We start from the raw sequence: 19107 nt of genomic DNA on the forward strand, positions 1-19107 counted from the left end.
GCATCACCACCATTCTCATTGCTTTGGACTGGCCATGGAGGGCCTGATATGCAGACCTTCTCAGTCTGTTCGCTGCGTACTGTGGCGCCTCCCTCTCCAGCTGGAACTCCTTTCCCAGGGGCCCGTGCCTTCATCCCGACCTCAGCCGGCTGGCTTTGATTGGGTGGCTATTGAAACCTCAATCCTAAAAGCCACAGGTTTCTCGTATTTGGTTATCTGGACCATGCTCCGTGCCTGGAAACCATCTTTGTAGAGAATCTATTATGGTGTATGGTGGGCTTATTTTGGGTGGTGTTTTGCCAGCAGTCGGGATCCTCTAGTATTTAGTCTTTCCGGACTTTTTTTTTTGTTAGACCAGTTTGGATCTTCGCCTTGTTTCCCTGAAGGTACATGTGTCAAACCTCTCTGTTTTATTTCCACGCAAAGTACCTAGTCTACCTGCTATTCAAACTTTCCTGCAAGGAGTCCTCCACATTCAGCTCCCCTTCGTTCTCCCGGTTGTTGTGGACTCTACAAAAATCCCCTTTTGAACCATTGGATTCCATTGATTGTTGGCTGATGTGGAAAACCCACACTTTCCTTGTGTTCCATCCTGACTGTGCTGCTCTCCGCACACGTCTGGAAATTCTCCCCAAGGTAGTATCACGCTTCCATATCAACCAAGAGATCATGGTCTCTTCCCTTTCAACCTCAGATTCTACGGAATCGACGTTGGACGTGGTCTGGGTTCTTCACACTTATGTTGATCATTCCAAGGATATTCAGAAATCTGACTCATTCTTTATGACTTCAATAAGCGCGGCTGGCCGGCTTCCATGCAAACTTTGGCTTGTTGGTTATGCCTTTATAACTCATCGCACCTATCTTTTGGCAAATAAGCTGACTCCGCCCTCCATGTGTACTCATTCCATTAGGTCTGTGGGGCCTCCTGTAAGGTGACTGTGGTCCTCAGCCAATACTTTCATTACATTTTACAGTTTTGACACCTTCGCCTCTGCTGATGTGGTTTTAAGCTTCAGGTTTTTAGCACAGCACAGGAGCGTTCTCTCCCTTGAAAGGAAAGCTTTGGGACGTCCCACAGTCCAAGTGTTACCATCGGATGAAATAAAAAAGGGGATTTTTGTATTACTTGTAAAATCCCTTTTTTCTGGGTCCATGGGGGACACTGGGCACCCAACCACACGCCCCTGGCTGGCTGCGGGTCTCACTGTTCCGGCTCCCGGTTCTGAGACAGTTGGTGTGTTGGGCTTGTTAAGAGTAACTGACTTCCCAGGCTACAGGCGGGGTATAGGAGAGGAGGAGCCTGTGCTGTTTGAAAAGAAGTTAGCTCCTTGGTGCCCAGGCTCCTGCAGCTTACCCTATATCCTCAGTTCCAGTATCCCCATGGACTCAATGAATTAAGAGCGGACTAGATGTGCCAAGTGGTTCTCATCTACCGTCAAATTCTATGTTTCTATGACTCTGAAAAAAGGATTTTTACAAGTAAGACAAAAATACCCTTATTGTAAACATTCATAATGTTGACGTACTGAACTAAGTTGTCGACATTCTGCATTTTGAAAGCTCTTAACAGTCTGACATTGCAGTGTTGACATTGTGAATATCGGCAATATGATTACATACCTGAGTAGGCATTGTGTGTAATGGATGTTCTCTTCAACAATATCAAAGCTTTTAATTTTTTTTGTTTACCCACACCGTTCCATAGCTTAACATTGTTATTCTTCCTTCTCCCAGGCAAGGAAACAACAATCACAACAAGCTAGGCTTTGGAAAAAAGATTCTGTATACCAATACCAAACTTGAAGTTCGAAAGATTCCTCAGGACCTAAATAACATCACCAAATTGAATGAGCACTTCAGCAAATTTGGTACAATTGTTAACATACAGGTGAGACTATATAGTAATTGCAGCGTAAATGCATTTTTTGGCAACATCCATGGAAAATGATTACTAGACTTCTGTCATTTAAAACCAATTTCTCCATAAAGGTGTGTTTCTCCTGTAAATATGTGATTACAGTTGTAGGTGCTGGTTTTAAATCTGTGTTTTACTGGCTTTGAGCCTAGTACACATGTGACTTGTAATATCAGTGGTTTATATTGCAGTATAAGTGAACTTCATTAAAATCCACAATACAGTGATTGGTGACATACTATTTAAAAAGTTATGATTATAGCAAGTATGCATTAAGACCTGAGGAAATCATTAGATGCCCATTTACACTGGACTGGTGCATTGGTCAGAAGATTATGTAGAGAAACCTCAGTTCTGAATGTTGTGTGAATCCTCTGGTAGGGCTGGAGGTATTCTAGCTATACCTCTATTTCTAGGCACTTCTACCAACATTGGAGTCTTTGGGGGCATTTAGTTACTGGTTGTAAAGGTTGAAAGAAAAAAAGAAGACTCTTTGCTGGGGGCACTCAGATAATGTATCAAAAGATACACTGGTGATATTAAAACTTAACTTTTAATCTATCAAAATAGTAAAATAATGGATAATAGACAATACATTACATATACCATACAACACAAATCAAGGCAAATTCACTGCTATCGTGATAGTGGTAACAGTACCATTCCAATACGTGGAATGAGTTGTACACATAGCACAAATGAAAGATGTGAAAAATAAGCTGACCTTAGCTAAGGGTCAGGCGCATATTGCAATAATTACGATGGTCCAATAAATTATCAATAGAGTTGAATTAAGCAGAGTTAGTAATCTCATAACTGTTGCACATAGATAATCAGATGCTCTCACTGACGGCCATACAGTGCCACCATGGTGAACGTTTGAGGACAACAATACCACAAGTAATTAAGTAATGGTATATGTATAAAGCCAAAGCGCTGGATGATAGCTAGATGCTAGTCATGAATTTATTTTTTTGCTGCATGAAATTGATGAATAAATGACAACAGTCAATAACTGTAAATGATTATGACTTGTCACAAATCACAAGAATATGATAATCATTTTAACGTATAAGTGAAAAACAAAAACATGGAATCTCAAATAGTGGTTTTGGCAGAAACCTTATTGCTCAGTAGCACACGTAGCTGTGTCCTGAACGTATTGAACACAGGAAAATTAGGAGGTTATAAAGTCACAGGCTACCATAGGCTAGATAATGATGTTAGAGGTTAATAGATTGAAACTGGATCTCTGTGTCACCTAAATAAGGGAATAAGATACATGTAGTTAACATACAGCGAGACTGCACCAATTAAAGGGTATATAAATAGTACCAGAAAGGAAAGGAACCCAGATAATTGTCTCCCCCGTTTCTGCTGTCTCTGTGTCATGTGAAAACAGAGGACACGGGATGAGAGAACGGGGTTGGCAGCTGGTGGGAAGGAAGGGAAAGAGCACTTCTGCTGTCAGTATGCGTGGATTGTTACTACCCTGATATCAAAAGACATTGCAGGGCAGGCACATTGAGGCAGACTGATGAGAGAGTACAGAAAATTAACCCTATATATATAATAGGTATGTGTCTCACAGCGGTCTCATCTAGCAAGGAGATTGACGGATAGGGTATCACCGTATGGTACCCAAAAGCGTGGTAGCAGAATCAATGTCCCTGGTTATGAAAAAATAGTGAGTTCTTAAGATACTGAGCCGCCAATATTGGGTTCTGCAAAAAAAGATATATTATAATCCGGTTGTTTCAGATACAAACGGGTTATTGTGTTGTACCCAGAGGTGAGTATATGCAGGATGGTATCAAAAAGAGTTAGATCCGTATTGGAGAGAGCCTTCTCCCATAAGTGACCATCGAAAGAGCTACATACATAATGTCCAAAACAGTAGGGTAAATATAGCAGTGATGCTCATTATACTGCTACTTTGTAAAACACAAAAGCCTGGTTGCAAATAGTTAATGAGCAAATGTGCGGCACTGAAAAAAATATATATAGAGCCGTGCACTGTGATCAGGTGGGTGCAGTCTTGTAGAAAAAGGAATATCTTACTTGCACAGCTGAGGAGATACCCCGCCGTGGGATCACAGAAAAACGAAAAGAACAATAAAAAATATATACAACGGTTCTTCCTACTTTAAAGGTTGAGCGGCTCCGATTGCAAACTGTGTTGTCCAGGCAGGTAGCGGGATGGTGCCCGGCCGGTCAGGTATATTGGACGGTGAGTGATTGTCCTGGGGATCGAGCGGCTGTAACTGCATACTGCATCCTTCAAGCAGTACACGGGAGGGTGCCCGGCCGGTCAGATCACAGGGCGATGAATGATGACGTACGTTTCGCCGTTTTGGATAGGGCTTGTTCACATCACTGTAACTGCAGTATGCATTTTGGAAAGTATGATCTATATATAAGTTGGCTTGGGTACAAATATAATATCCACATCCTATTCCAGTGATTTGTTTTCATTTAGGATGCTTCTATTTTCCTTCTGTTTCTACCTGTGCGGGCTCTAAAGATTTTCCCTTTTGGCATTTAGTTACTACCAGGGATGGCAAGGACTAGGATTGAAATACAAGTGATCTAGAGTGCGCAAACTCTTGAAATCAGCTGCCTATGTGACACAAAAAACCGCCACCACACTTGTAGAGCAATAATGTTAACAAAAAAGTGTCCCACATTGGCACATTAACAAGTCCACACCACTGTTGAGAAAGTAACTTGCAAAAGTTGTTACACAAAATCACAGCCTTCCCAGCGAGCTAAATTCAATATCCACTTTTTAATTTTCATGTGATTTGATGGAGTAAACAATCTTCAATTAATGTTTATCTCAAAGAAGTAAAAAAACAGAGCAAATTGTGCAATATTCCATAAGAAAATAGATTTATTTGATCATTGCACTCACATTTTATAAATAAAGACAGCTTATATCTTCATAACCACAGGTGAAGTCTTTAAAGGTCACCAGCAATCAGGGAAACTAATGGATACCCTTCCACGTTGGTCATCTGGAGCCACGATTAGCAAGTCCCGGAAACCTGCATCCACGCTCCTGGTTAGGCAATCTCACGTCCCACCTCTGGTAACTACCATATAATTCTTTGCTTAATGTGTTTCAGACTATTAGTCCTTGTTCAGAAACATAAGGATAATACCCACCAGACCACCTATAAATAATACCATTAATTGGTAATATCCCGCTCATTTCCTGCCCCCTGTTTTGGCCGCAACCGGAAGCTCATCATGACGTGACTGGACATATGACGCCTTGCATTCAAGCCCTGTATCACTTCCGATTTATCCCCGGAAGTGCGTCATCCTGCTTGGAACCACATCCGACTTTGTCCACCATCGGGAATGTGCATCACCAGGTATAAAGTGCTGTGCTCCGGTTGACTCTAACTCCCAGCCATATGCGAGAGTGTGTTACCGAGTACAGTGCATCACTCTCAAGTAACTGCATTCTTTAGGCCATGGCCGAAGCCGGAGGTGCTTCACTCCTATGCCCACTCATCTACAAAATCGGAAGTAGATTGTTTTGCATTCCATTTCGGGTTCAGGATTTATTCCAAATATAAAGTCCTTTCTTATTTGTGTTCCAAATGATAAATTCAATGGGAAAGAAAATAGTTTGTTCTTCCATATTTATCTTCTCATATATCAATGTGTCATAATGGTAAGAAAATCCATAAGAGTCCGGTGTTACATAAAATGAAATAAAACAACATTACAAGTATTACTAATACAATTCCGGCTTTGGCAATGGCCTAAAGAATGCAGTTACTTGAGAGTGAGCCATATGCGAGAGTGATGTACTCTGTAACACACTCCCGCATATGGCTGGGAGTTAGTCAACTGGAGCACAGCTCTTTATACCTGGGTATGCACATTCCCGGATGTGACAAAGCCGGAAGGTGGTTCCAAGCAGGATGACTCACTTCCGGGGATAATCGGAAGTGATACAGGGCTGGAACTCAAAGGGGTCACGTCCGGTGACGCACTTCCTGTTTCGGCCAACACTGGGAGAAGGAATTGAGCGGGATATTGCCAATTAATGGTGTTATTTATAGGGGGTTCTGGTGGGTATTATCGTTATGCTTCTGAGGAAGTATTAAGAACAGTCTGAAACACATTAAGCAAAGTATTTTATGGTAGTTATCAGAGGTGGGACGTGAGATTGCCTAACCAGGAGCGTGGATGTAAGTTTCCGGGACTTGCTAATCGTAGCTCCAGATGACCAACGTGGAAGGGTATCCATTAGTTCCCCTGGTTGCTGGTGACCTTGAAAGACTTCACCTGTGGTTATGGTGATATAAGTTGTCTTTTTATTTTTAAAATGTAGAGTGCAATGATAAAATAAATCTGTATTTATTTATGGAATATTGCACTATTTGCTCTGTTTTTTTACTTCTCTTTGAGATATAAACATTAATTGAAGATTGTTTACTCCATCAAATCACATGAAAATTAAAGTGGATATTGAATTTATATAGCTGGGAAGGCTGTGATTTAGTGTAAGAACTTTTGCAAGTTACTTTCTCAACCGTGGTGTGGACTTGTTACAGCGCCATTGTGGGACACTTTTTTTTGTTAACATTAAGGGCGAGAATTCACAAAAACCTTGCCTACATTCTGGGATGCTTCTCTCTTTTCAAGCCATAGGGGGCTGCAGATCCATGGACATGTTGATCCCAGAATGGTAGGAGCCGGGCCAGGGGGCTCTTACTTCTGACCGTAAGGCTCAGTAGGGTGGTTGAATGTGCTGTCCTTATGGATGTCTGCCATGATGAGTGTTTTCCTCTCTCTTCATGCACCTCTTCTCTAGTGTGCTCTTACAGCATAAAGTAGCATTTTACAAGTTTGTCATTGTAGGGAGCTCCAGCACTGTTTTTGCTTCTCACAGATTAACTGGGCTCTGTAGGCTGTATTCAAGGAAGGAGTCTGTACACTTATTAAGGCCTCAACTAATATGCTAAATTTCAGTAAAACTATCTGGTACTACTGCTCCTTGCGCAGCCTGCTACCCTAGAGATCAGTTTCTTGTAGGGTCCCTCTCCCCCAGCTGTTCTGCGGTGCTTCCTGTTCTTTCTCTAGTAGCCAATTTTTGTTGTACAGTAGTCTCCGGGTTCCTGGTCAGCTGCTTAGGTTATAGGTTTCGCTTTAGTCAATGCAAGTGTTAATTTAATGCCTCCTTGCAAATATCTGAATATCCCACCTAGTTCGTCAAGCATAAGTGTACCCTGGTAATCCCAATGTGGGATGACTCAGAACTTGCCTCACCATACCAGTAGGAGGGTGAATTATCAACTTATTCTGACTTGTAAGTTTCTTTGCAGTTTGTGTGTGAGACCTAGGTTTGACAAGGTGTGGATGTCTTAATTTAAGTGCTAGACATTCTAGATACTGAAGCACTGAGAACTTCCCAGTATTTTAAAGTTCTAGTTAAAGCTTAAGCTGATACATCTGGACACTTCCCTTTCTCTCCTAATATAGTGTATATGGTTAACATGTGTGGGCGAGACTAAGTCTTGCAGTCCAATAGCAGAATTGGTGTAACATTCTAAGGGGGGTATCCAATTAGCCGCGAACAGCGTCAAAGTGGATCCGTGATAAGTTCATGGACGTATGTGTTTTAGTCTTTGTGGCGGCGAAAACGCCACTTTTAATTTTATTTTTATTTGTTACACATCAGGTCCCGAAAAAAAATTGGATAGACCCAGGGGATCCATTAGCACCTGAGCAATGTTCAGGGCTAATTGGATACCGCCCTAAATAGGATATAAAGAAATTTGTGTACCAGTTATGTTGCAGCAATATTTTTAATGTTGTAGGAAGCAGATGTGGAATTTAAGAAGGCTGTGAAATTGCCATCTTAGGTGGGTTCTTAACTAGTTCCATACTGCAGGCTACAAGCTGGACCAATGGTTTGATTCCACCAAAGACTTTTGGGCGAGAGTTCTATTGAGTCGGAAGTGTGATACATCTCCTGTGCTATTTGCGTCTTGCTTTGCAAGAATTCGTTCAGTCCTTGCACTCTTTTAGATATTTTTTTTTTTTCCTTTATCTTAAATAAACTGTTGGAGCACTCTTACGGTCGGAGAAAAGGGGGACAGGAAAAATATATGTACCCCTAAAATATAACTTTTAATAATTTCTAAACCATTGGATCACACACAGCTAAATATGCACGTATCACCCAATTAGCACACATATTTCACAATATATAAAAAATACAATCCACAACAAAAATGATTATTTTAAAGATATAGTTTAGCAGAATATTATCTCTAATCTTCACTCATGATCACATAGACTAACATCACTGTTTAAATCAATGGACAAAAAAATCATATCCTCCTTAATTGGCGAAATATTGAGTTGCATATATATTACAATAGAATTTCTAATAATATTAACTAACAACAGTTTGTACCCATCATTTCATCATTCATTATAAATAGTGGGTGTAAAATGAGTTCAGAGCATAGAACTGCTTCTCCTAATTCTACTGCTCCTCACCTCTGCTAAATGCTATCTATGAGGAGTGAGAGATTGCCGGAGAGCAGATTGCCCTTAGAAACAACAGTGTAACAGGGACGTTGCTCACATTTCTTTTCTACTGTCGAGTGTCATACTCAATGCATAGGACACTCAATGAAAGAACTTCTCATATGAGATTGCCCGCAGTTAACAGAGTGAAAGACACAGTATAAAAAGGGGGATATCATTACACAGTTTTAGCGGACTTGATCTATATAGCTGTTGTGTCTACCTATTAAACGGATTGCAAAGTATTAGCAGACTTTTTGTAAACATCCATTAGCATAGTTACTGCATTCAATATATATGGTATATTCCCTGTGACCATAAATAGTGTAAATAATGCAAAAAGGAATTACATATACATTATTATAAATTACGTAAGATAAAGCAATAAGTGTATAAAGTGCAGTGGTGCAACCATGAATTAAAGAAAATAACTTTTTGAGGGCATTTAGATCAGTACTAGATATTCAGGATGATGACCCAGCTCATAGTAAGAAGGCTCCAATGTTTAATCACCACCGGAAGGTGGTCAAAACTGAGTTTCCTGTATCTGAACAGCTTAAAGAGCTTATCGAGGAAGCATGGGGTAATCCCGATTTAAACGATTTTATGTGAATAAAAGAATATCATCATTGTATCTGTTCCCACCTTCTGTATGTACCAAGTCGGAGGTACCTCCTACTGTGGATGCTCATGTAACACATTTAATTAGAAATGCTACATTGCCTATTCCATCAGCGTCTTTGCTGAACAAGTCCACAGATAAATAGATTGAAGCCTGTCCTTAAGCAATATTTTCATCATCTGGAGTGGTTGCTCGTCCAGCTATGGCTGGAGCCTGGGTAGCCAAAGCTATTGAAGAATGGATTGGGGCATTGGAAGATTCACTACCATAGAACAGATGATGAATGTCTCCCACATGCGGGAAGCAGCTTCCTATTTGGGAGTGTCTGCAGTGGATGCTGGAATTTTAGCTTTTAGGGCATCAGCAGCATCAATAGTGGCACGCAGGGCCCTTTTAGTTAAAATCTTGGAAAGCTGATACAGGATCAAAGAGAGCACTGAAAGTCTTAAGGTACTTTTTGGAGCAGATATGGACAATTTAATCACTACTCTGGCAGTTTCAAAATCTGTAGGTCTGCCATCTACGTCAGAGACTAGATCTAGGCAGGATTCCTTTCAGTCTTTCCGTCCTCTGGGACGAGCAAGGGAACAGTCTTCCTCTAGGCCAGTGGTTCTCAAACTCTGTCCTCAGGACCCCACACAGTTAACTTTTCTACTTCAGGGTCCATAGGGGGTCCACAGGGTTGACCTTGGGGTATAGGTTGGGAACCAAATCCGGGCACCACGCAGTTAAAGCTTTCAGCTCCCAGGATGCACTTGGGTCCACTCTCCCTATAACCCCACCCCCAGCCAGAGGCACCTCAGTTTAAGTTGGTGCCCGGCCGGAGTCGGGTCACCGTTTAGTGCAGTGGGGAGCTGATTAGCAGCCCCTAAGCTTTATATTTTTTTGAAAGAACAGAGTTTTTTATTTTTACTTTGGACTTTTAGAGCGGCAGCGTCGGACTGTCCATAGGACGTCTAGGCTGCCGCTCCGTCACCCCGCCGGCGCTGAGACGCCAGTACAGATCTGGGGATCTCAGCGGGACCCCAGAGTCTGTACTAGCCGGACTCTGCAGGCGCCCAGGACTGCTGCCGGATCCACGGGGAGCAGGTTAGGTCGCGGATCACCGCTTGCGGTGATCCGCGCATTTAATATGCAGTCCTGTGCCTCCGGTCTCTGGGGACAGACCGGAGGCGCCGGCAGTGGCGGCGGCCCCCCCCCCCCCATACCCCGTGGGTCCACTAGACCACCAGGGACTTACTGATCGGCGCTGGGAGGTTAATAGACGGCCAGGGGAGGAAGCTTTCCCTGTTACAGCGGCTCCTCCCCTCAGCTCAGCGCGCCTTTCAGTATGTATAGTCTGGCGTCGCTGAGCTGCTTCCTCCGCGGGCCACGCTTCTTCTGAGGTCTCCAGCGGCCATTTTCTTGTGGTGCAGCAGCAGCAGAGCTCCGGAGATGGCAGTGAGTCCAGTCCCCCTGCGTACCTCACCATCAGGTCAGTGTACACAGCGCTGTAGCCTTCCCAGACACTGAATCTGGGTAAGTTGAATGCAGTGTAATAGTGCAGTATATTATATGACATGTTTATGTATATATGTATATATCTGCATGGTATGTGACTTATGCTAGTGCTGACTGTCTGTATTTAATTCTCTCACCTGTCAGTGTATATCTATCCCTTTTCTTTATCTGCCCTAATACAGCTGTACTTAGGGTGGTTCTGAGACCTCACGTTTATATACTCGTTAATATTTGTGAGGTTTGTCACATACTATTGCGTGCTGCACGTTGCCACATTTTCGTTGGAACTGTGTGTTGCATACGCTGAAAATGGGTCCCTGCGGCTAATTTTGGCATCAGTCAGGACCAGTATAACGCTGCTTAAGATTGGTCAGATATGTTTGACCAGGGGAGAGAGCGTTATACGGCACCCATTTATGCTATCCTGCAAGTCATGTGCTGCAGGTGTTAGTGCGGAGGATTTGTTTCATAAAGGGTTCTGTGTGTGGCGTCATCTGGTGCTGGCCCCTTTCACGACCCCCTTGGGCGGTTTGTTTTCTCGGGATCCTCTCAATTGCGGATCGCCGGGTGGGCCCCATTGTTGTACCTCACTTGGGGTTACTTCACCATACTGCCCTTTTCATCTCAGGGTATCTCGCAGTTTCTTGCACTCTTCCCCTGTGACACAGACTACCGCTCCCTGCAGGGTTTTTTCGCAGAATATGAATTCCCCCTGGTGCCACAACAGTCTGTCATTCCCCTTGCAGGGATTCCCGCAGCCACCCTGGGTGGATGTCGTTTTCTACGTAACGCAAAGTGGCGTGGTTGACGCCCTGTGGTTACTTCCCAGTTGGCTCTGCCGTGAACTGGATACTGTTTTGGGCTCTTTCCCTCTTACACGGGGGGAAGCCTATTTCAGGTATTATTATCCCTGCTTTAGGGCTGGTAGCAGGTCCATTCTGGTTAGAGTGAATGTTGACCTGCACCTGTATCATACACCCTCAGTCTTACGTGCCTTCGGGTTCCCTGTTGCTGACTAGCGGGTGGAACGCATGGCGGGACTCTGTTGCAATACCTCGTATCTGGCAACAGCCAGTTTTTGGCCTCCTGTCCCAAATTCCCTGAGGGTCCTCACGAGTCCCTCCTGGGGTGGATGGGCGTGTTACTCGTCTGATTTCAGACGTTGACGCCTCCCATTCCTGCGTGGTCGGATTCTTCGGATCCGTAGGGGGTTACTCTGCCTGAAGTCAGTATACTCGCTTGTTACCCATCCTAGCATGGTTGGTTAATACTATTGCATACTGAGTTGATGCATTTGTAATGTTTTTTCCCCTCCAGCATGTCTGGGGTTCAAATGTATTTGGTCGCTCACGTAATATATGCAGTTGTCATAGGTGGAAATGCCCATATTGGATACCAGTCTCCTAACTTTCAGAGTTCCGGCTGCGACTGTATCCTCCGTAATACCCTATGGCTGCGCTCTGGGAATGCAGAGGTGCAGATACCATCTATAGGGTAGATCTTGTTTGGTCCTGACCTTGACAGGATTGTAGTAACTTTGGCAGTATTACTAACGAAAAGTTTACCGCCTTCAGCTATGCCCACTACAAGGCCTCAGACGAAGTCTGTTAAGTCTTTTTGTCCTCTGGGTCAGCCTAAAGATCTGTTTCTTCATAGACTGTCGGCCTCTACGAGGGCCGACATAGCCAGTACCGAGCAGTCCTGGACTGCCAGCCGATCCTGCTTCTGAACCTACGGATATCTCTTCAGCCTGACGAGACAGGCCTACCACTGGGAGATGGCGATTTTCTCAGTTTGCCCGGTACTAGTGTCAAGTTGCCGTGGGTAGGAGGGTACGCCCTCTTTTTGTTCAGGCGGACTCTTTCCAGGTGATGGTACGCACGCCCTTATTCAGACCCGAACAGGGCCTTACATATCCAGAAAGCTATACAGTTGTTGCGGTATGCGGAGCTCATTAGGCCATCCCCACTTTCTCAGCGAGGGACTGGTTGTTCTGCTTTCTTTCTGGTGCGGTGGCTGAATGGTCCTCTTTGGCCTATTCTCTGTCTCACTTCCCTGAACCAGTTCCTAAGGCTACCTGGGCTCAGGAGGCAATCCCTAGGCTCCATCATACTATGTTTGGAACCTGGGGACTTTATGGTATCACTAGATACACAGGACGCGTGCCTACGGGTACTTACAGAGACCTTGCCTCAGCATGGACTGAGGTTTGCTGTATCACAGCACTTACAATTTTTCGGGCTCTGCCTGTGGGGACTGTCCTCAGCCCCACAGGGGTTTACCAGCGTTTGGATTTTCTGACAGTTCTCCTGTTCAGTATATCCCAATGCTCCTGTACCTGGACGGCCTCCTGCTCTTAGCAGGATCGCCGGGGTTCTCTACAGCCAGGTCAGGATGACCGTGGCTTCTTCAGGGTGCAGACGTTTAATCAACGGGGAAAAAGTCCTCCCTGCATCCCTCTCTGGGTATTCTTCACCTAGGAGCCCTGCTGGATTCTCAGAATCTGAGAATTCTTCTGGTGTAAGACGGCATCTCCACTCTTCCATTAGGAGTACATGGATGTGTACGCAGTCGACATATATCTTTACACTCTGGGATGCATGGTCCACTATTCAGTGTCTGCCTTTGGAAGGGTGGAATGGGCTCAGTTCCATTCCAGGCCTTTCCATAATTGGCTTATCTCCAGATGGAACGAGTTTTTTCTGTTGGATCACTGTTCAAACGATGATGCTCTCTCCGGAGGCAAGTCGGTCCCTTTCCGGGTGGCTATGGTCATCTCGTCCAGGGTATTCTTGGCTACGGACAGTGTCTGGTTCGCATCCATTTCAGTGCAGTTGGACGTCTGTCAATTCCACCCTGTCAATTAACTTGTTGGAACTTTATCCTGTCTTGGGCCTTCTCTGGCGTAACTCTTATTTCCTGGTGAACCTGAAAAAGTTCAGTCCAGCAGGGTTAGGGCAGTGGCTTCCTTTTTAGCAACACTGTTCGTTGGGTGGCAATGACAGGTAGGTCACACATTCGGACATGGTCCGAGGGTCTCCTCCCGACCATCTCGGCAGCGTTCATATCAAGTCCTCAGCCGTCACGAAGTGCATCCCGGGGACTAGTCTCTTCCCCAAGAGAGGTTTTCATCTGGTGAGCAGGGGGGCCCCCCTGAGGTGACCCTCCTGGCCTTCTGACTTTATCACACTATGGTGTTACAGTCCAACTCTGGGGATTCTGAAGCAACCTTCAGTGACTCTTTGTCGGTGAAGTGGTCCTTCCAATTTGAGTACCTGTGTTCTCCGGTCTCCCTTCTTCCTCGTGGGAAGTGTTTCAATCGAGACTGAGATGCTTTCCTGCTGGTGGCTCCTGATTGCCCCAGATGTCAGGGGTACTTGGATTTTCGGAGTCTCTCCATCGATACTCCATTCCTGCTGCTTCACTGCCCGGACCTGTTATCTCGGGATCCTTGGTTTTGCCTTGGACCTGGGTCGCTTGTCCTTGACTGCGTCCCTTACAGTGGTCTTACGGCTTCCCTGGCTTTGTAATAGTTGGAATGATTAGAGCACATGGATCAGCTTTTGCCAGGACCTACCACTAACTGTGGCAGCCGTAATTTTTATGGTATTGTACCTGTCAATACAATCCTCCGGTGTCCAGGATTTCCTGATATTCTGGCATTCCTTCCGGCTGGCTTGGGTTGCACCCTCGGCCTGGCCTTCCTGTCAGTGCGGATCTCTACACTGTCAGTATGGTTAAGATATGGAATTGCTCCGCTCTGGTATCCAGTTCATCCTTTGGAGTGTTTTCTGTATTATTCCTCCATTTGTCCTCCCTAGTGACTTCTTGGGAGTTAGTAGTGGTTCTTCGTTCCCTCTGGGGACGGTCTATGGAACCGCTGGTTGTGATAGTCATTACATGGTCTATTGCTTAGGCTCTCTCTTTCTCTCAGGGTGTTTATATCACCCAGGTGAGTGTCGGAATTGGGAGCGTTCTCATGTGGCTCCCTCTTCTGGAGGGCATCATGTCAGGGTGTAAGTTGCTCTCGCCCTGTGTTTCTTCTTAGTGATTTTTAGGTTCCTTATTATTCTGGAACTTATGGTACGGCCATTCAGTCCCCAGTCCTCTCGGCTGGTGTGGCCTCATTGACTGTGGTCCGGCCTCTGGATTTATGTGATCCGTTCAGGTTCCTTACGGAAATCGGACTCCTTATTGGTGGTCTGAGATTTCTGGTTTTCACAGGAAAGGATGGCCGGCCTATAACCAGATGTTGGCTGGATGGCCTCGTATGTCTTCTTCAGGGGCCTCCCTTGGGTAGGCCTTTCTGTTGTTGATGCTTGTTTTTTCTCAGGCCATGTAACCCTCGTGGGCGGCTCGCTGTGGCGCCTTGGCTGTGTTGCCTTACTAGGTGGCCACATGGTCTTCTGTCCACACCTTTTTTTAAGGTTCTAGGCATTGGTTTCCTTTGCCTCTCAGGATGCTTCCTTTTTGGCGACGGATTCTCCTCTCAGCACCGGAGCATCCCCACCCTTGGTTGAACTGCTTTGGGACATCCCCAAGGTCAACCCTGTGGACCCCCTATGGACCCTGAAGTAGAAAACAAGAGAGATGGTAAGAACTTACCTTTGTTATCTCTGTTTCTACGAAGTCCATAGGGTCCACAGAGCGCCCGCCCTGACGCACCTGGCTTCATATGGGCTGTGTGGCTGGTCACCGGTTTTCCGTCTCCCATTTCTGTGAGTATGGTTATTGAGTGTTCCAGTTTTCTCTCTCTTTTTCTCTCCTCCTCCGGCCTTTGGCTACTTACAAACTGAGGTGCCTCTGGCTGGGGCTGGGGTTATAGGGAGAGTGGACCCAAGTGCATCCTGGGAGCTGAAAGCTTTAACTGCGTGGTGCCCGGATTTGGTTCCCAACCTATACCCCAAGGTCAACCCTGTGGACCCTATGGACTTGGTAGAAACAGAGATAACAAAGGTAAGTTCTTACCATATCTCTTGTTTTTGCAGGTCACCCAGCAGGTGCACAGGGGTATTCATTACTCACTGACACATTTTAAAAGATCTACAGGTGCAGCTAACTATTTCACTAGTAATTATGTGAGGAGACCTGCAAAACATGCACTGTTTGGGGTCCTGAGGACCGAGTTTGAGAACCTGTGCTCTAGGCCAACTAGTTTTCGCAAGTCTAAGCGACAAACTAAGAGGTCTGGACCGGCAAGACTGGATAACTTCTAAGCCGGACAACAAACCCTCCTCCTGGGGGGATCCCAGGGTGGGAGGCCGACGTCTTCAGTTTGTGGATTGTTGGCATCAAACAATAGATGCCTTGGTCCGAGACTGCGGACAAGACCTTAACTTTTCAGGGAGCCACTCACTGCTACAGGTGCCTGGTCTTCCAACCATAATACCCCCATGGTATCCCTGTGGATCCTATGGACCTTGAAGAAAAGGAGTTATCTAGGTAAGTATCATAACTCTAAATAGTCCCAGTTCCTGTGTCTCAACAAGGGGTTATTATCCAATCTGTTTCTGGTTCAGGAACCGAATTGGGCTTATCGCCCTATAATAAATCTAAAAACCCTCAGCAGGTTTATCCATGTACCCAATTTTATTATGGAAATTCTCCGGTCAATCATTTTGGCAATGGAGCAGGGGGATTACATGGTTTCCCTGGACGTTCAGAATGCATATCTGCATGTTACTATTATACCATCCCACCAACAGTACTTACGGTTTGCTGTCCTTCAGCAACATTACCAATTTCAGACTCTACCCTTTGGCCAATGTACGGCTCCCCGGGTATTTACTAAAATAATGGCAGTCATGATGGCCTATCTCAGGCGTCAGGCGGTCAGAATTCTGCCCTAACTGGATGACCACCTGATATTGGCGCAGACTCTGTTAGGTTACAACACCATCTTCATATGACCATAGCCAGCCTGCAAAGGAACGGCTGGATAATAAATTGGAAGAAATTGTCACTTTCTCAAACACAGCAAATGGTACATCTGGGAGCTCTTCTGGATTCTCAGGCACAGAGGGTGTTTCTACCGAAGGACAAGATTGCGGATCTATCATTGCGGCTACGCACGCTGCTACGCAAGTGAAAGGTATTCATTCTGTTAGCAATGCAGGTCCTGGGATCAATGGTATCCACTTTCGACATGGTGGGGGTATGCTCTGTTCCATTCGAGCCCTCTGCAAAGATTGATTCTCTCCAGGTGGAACGGACAGCATCATCAGATAAGGTCTCAGAGGATCCTTCTCACTCCTGAGGGTTGTCACTCCCTCCTGTGGTGGCTGAGAAAGAATCCTCTAAACAAAGGGCGCCCATTCTGGATTCCAGATTGGGCGCTTCTCACCACGAATGCCAGCCTTTGTGGATGGGTGGCAGTGACAGGTCATCGCACCTTTCAGGGAAGATGGACAAATCAAGAAAGTAATCTGCCAATAAACATTCTGGAACTGCGAGTAGTATACAGAGCTCTGGTCATGACACAGGACCTGCTCCAGGGCAGGCCGGTCCAGATCCAGAACGACAATGCGACTACAGTGGCCTACCTCAATCATCAGGGAGGCACAAGAAGTTATGCAGCCATGAAGGAAGTAACAAGGGTTCTGATTTGGGTAGTACGTCATCTTCCGGCCATCTCGGCAATATTCATACCGGGAGCACTCAATTGGGAAGCAGACTTCCTAAGTCGCCAGGACATACACGCCGGAGAGTGGTCTCTCCCTCCGAGCGTGTTTCAGCTCCTGGTTAACAAATGGGGTCTACCAGAGAGAGATCTCATGGCATCACGCCACAACCACAAGGTCCCCAGGTAGCCTGCATGGATGCACTGGCAGTAAGATGGTACTTCAAGCTGGCATATCTCTTTCCTCCAATTTCTCTTCTCCCAAGAGTTCTCAGGAAATTTAAGCAGGAAGGCGGAACAGCAATACTGGTGGCTCCGGCTAGGCCCAGACTTCATTGGTTCACCATCATACAGAATCTGTCTATAGACAGTCCGTATACTCCTCCTCTACTGCAGGATCTGCTAACACAGGGTGCCTGCCGACATCCGGACTTCCCTTGTCTGGCTTTGACGGCGAGGCTCTTGAATCTTCCATCCTAAAAGGGAATTGTTTTTCCAGTTCTGTAATTCAAACGATGATTAGGGCACAGGAACCTGCCTCTGTCCTCATCTATTACAGAGTTTTGTATTCTTTTGGTCAATGGAATCCAGGAGGAATTATGATCCAAAAATATTCAGGATTTCCAGGGTGGTGGCTTTTCTTCAGGCAGGATTAGACAAATGTCTACACCTGGCCACTTTGACAGTGCAGGTTTCTGCACTGTCAGTCTGGTTCCAGAAGATTGCTTCATTACCAGATGTTAGAATTTTTTTTCCAAGGAGTTTTGAGAGTTCAGCCTCCTTTTGTTCCACCGGTATCACTGTAGGATTTGTCTTTGATTCTTAAGGGACTACAAACCCCCATTTGAACCTTTGGACTCTGTGGATTTAAAATGGTTAACAGCAGAGACACTTTTTCTTCTTGCTATTTCTTCTGCTAGCAGATTCTCTGATTTGGCAGCGCTGTTGTCGCTCCCCATTTTTGATTTTTCACCAGTATAAAGCTGTTCTTTGTACAAGGGAGGGTTACCTTCCTAAGGTAGTGTCCCGTTTTCATGTGAAATGAAGAAATTGTTGTTCCAGCTTTTCAGGCTCCAGACCTTTCTGTAGGTGAAGCCTCCCTATATGTAGTTTGTGCTCTCCGTATCTACAGTGCATCCAGAAAGTATTCATAGCGCGTCACTTTTTCCACATTTGTTATGTTACAGACTTATTTCAAAATGGAATAAATACATTTTTCTCCTCAAAATTTTACACACCATACCCCATAGTGACAACATGTAAAAAGTTTTTTTGAGATTTTTGCAAATTTAATAATAAAAAAAAAATAATTAAGAAATCACATGTAAATAAGTATTCACGGCCTTTGCCATGAAGCTCAAAATTGAGCTCAGGTGCATCCTGTTTCCACTGATCATCCTTGAGATGTTCCTACAGCTTAATTGGAGTCCACCTGTGGTAAATTCAGTTGATTGGACATGATTTTGAAAGGCATACACCTGTCTATATAAGGTCCCACACTCGACATTGCATGTCAGAGCGCAAACCAAGCATGAAGTCCAAGGAATTGTCTGTAGACCTCCGAGACAGGATTGTTTTGAGGCACAAATCTGGGGAAGAGTACAGAAAAATATCTGCTGCTTTGAAGGTCCCATTGAGCACAATGGCCTCCACTACCTGTAAATGGAAGAAGTTCGGAAACACCAGGACTCTTCCTAGAGTTGGCTGTTCGTCTAAACAGAGCGATCAGTGGAGAAGGGCCCTAGTCAGGAAGGTGACCAAGAACCTGATGGTCACTCTGTCAGAGCTACAGCATTCCTATGTGGAGCGAGGAGAACCTTCCAGAAGGACAACCATCTCTGCAGCAATCCACCAATCAAGCCTGTATGGTAGAGTGGCCAGACGGAAGCC

The 19107-nt window shown here is 45.1% G+C and overlaps 1 protein-coding gene across 2 annotated transcripts in view; it reads left to right on the plus strand.

Moving 5' to 3' along the window:
• The window catches only part of RBM27 (RNA binding motif protein 27), a 128796-nt gene that overhangs the window by 63456 nt on the left and 46233 nt on the right, over positions 1–19107 (plus strand). For both annotated transcript variants that reach the window (XM_088443985.1, XM_088443986.1), the window contains exon 11: positions 1738–1891. In XM_088443985.1, coding sequence (XP_088300111.1) covers positions 1738–1891 — 154 coding nt within the window. The remainder of the gene's footprint in view (positions 1–1737; positions 1892–19107) is intronic.

Source organism: Taudactylus pleione, unplaced genomic scaffold, assembly GCF_031769625.1.
Source record: "Taudactylus pleione unplaced genomic scaffold, aTauple2 ptg000342l, whole genome shotgun sequence".
In the NCBI taxonomy this organism is placed as follows: Eukaryota; Metazoa; Chordata; class Amphibia; order Anura; family Myobatrachidae; genus Taudactylus; species Taudactylus pleione.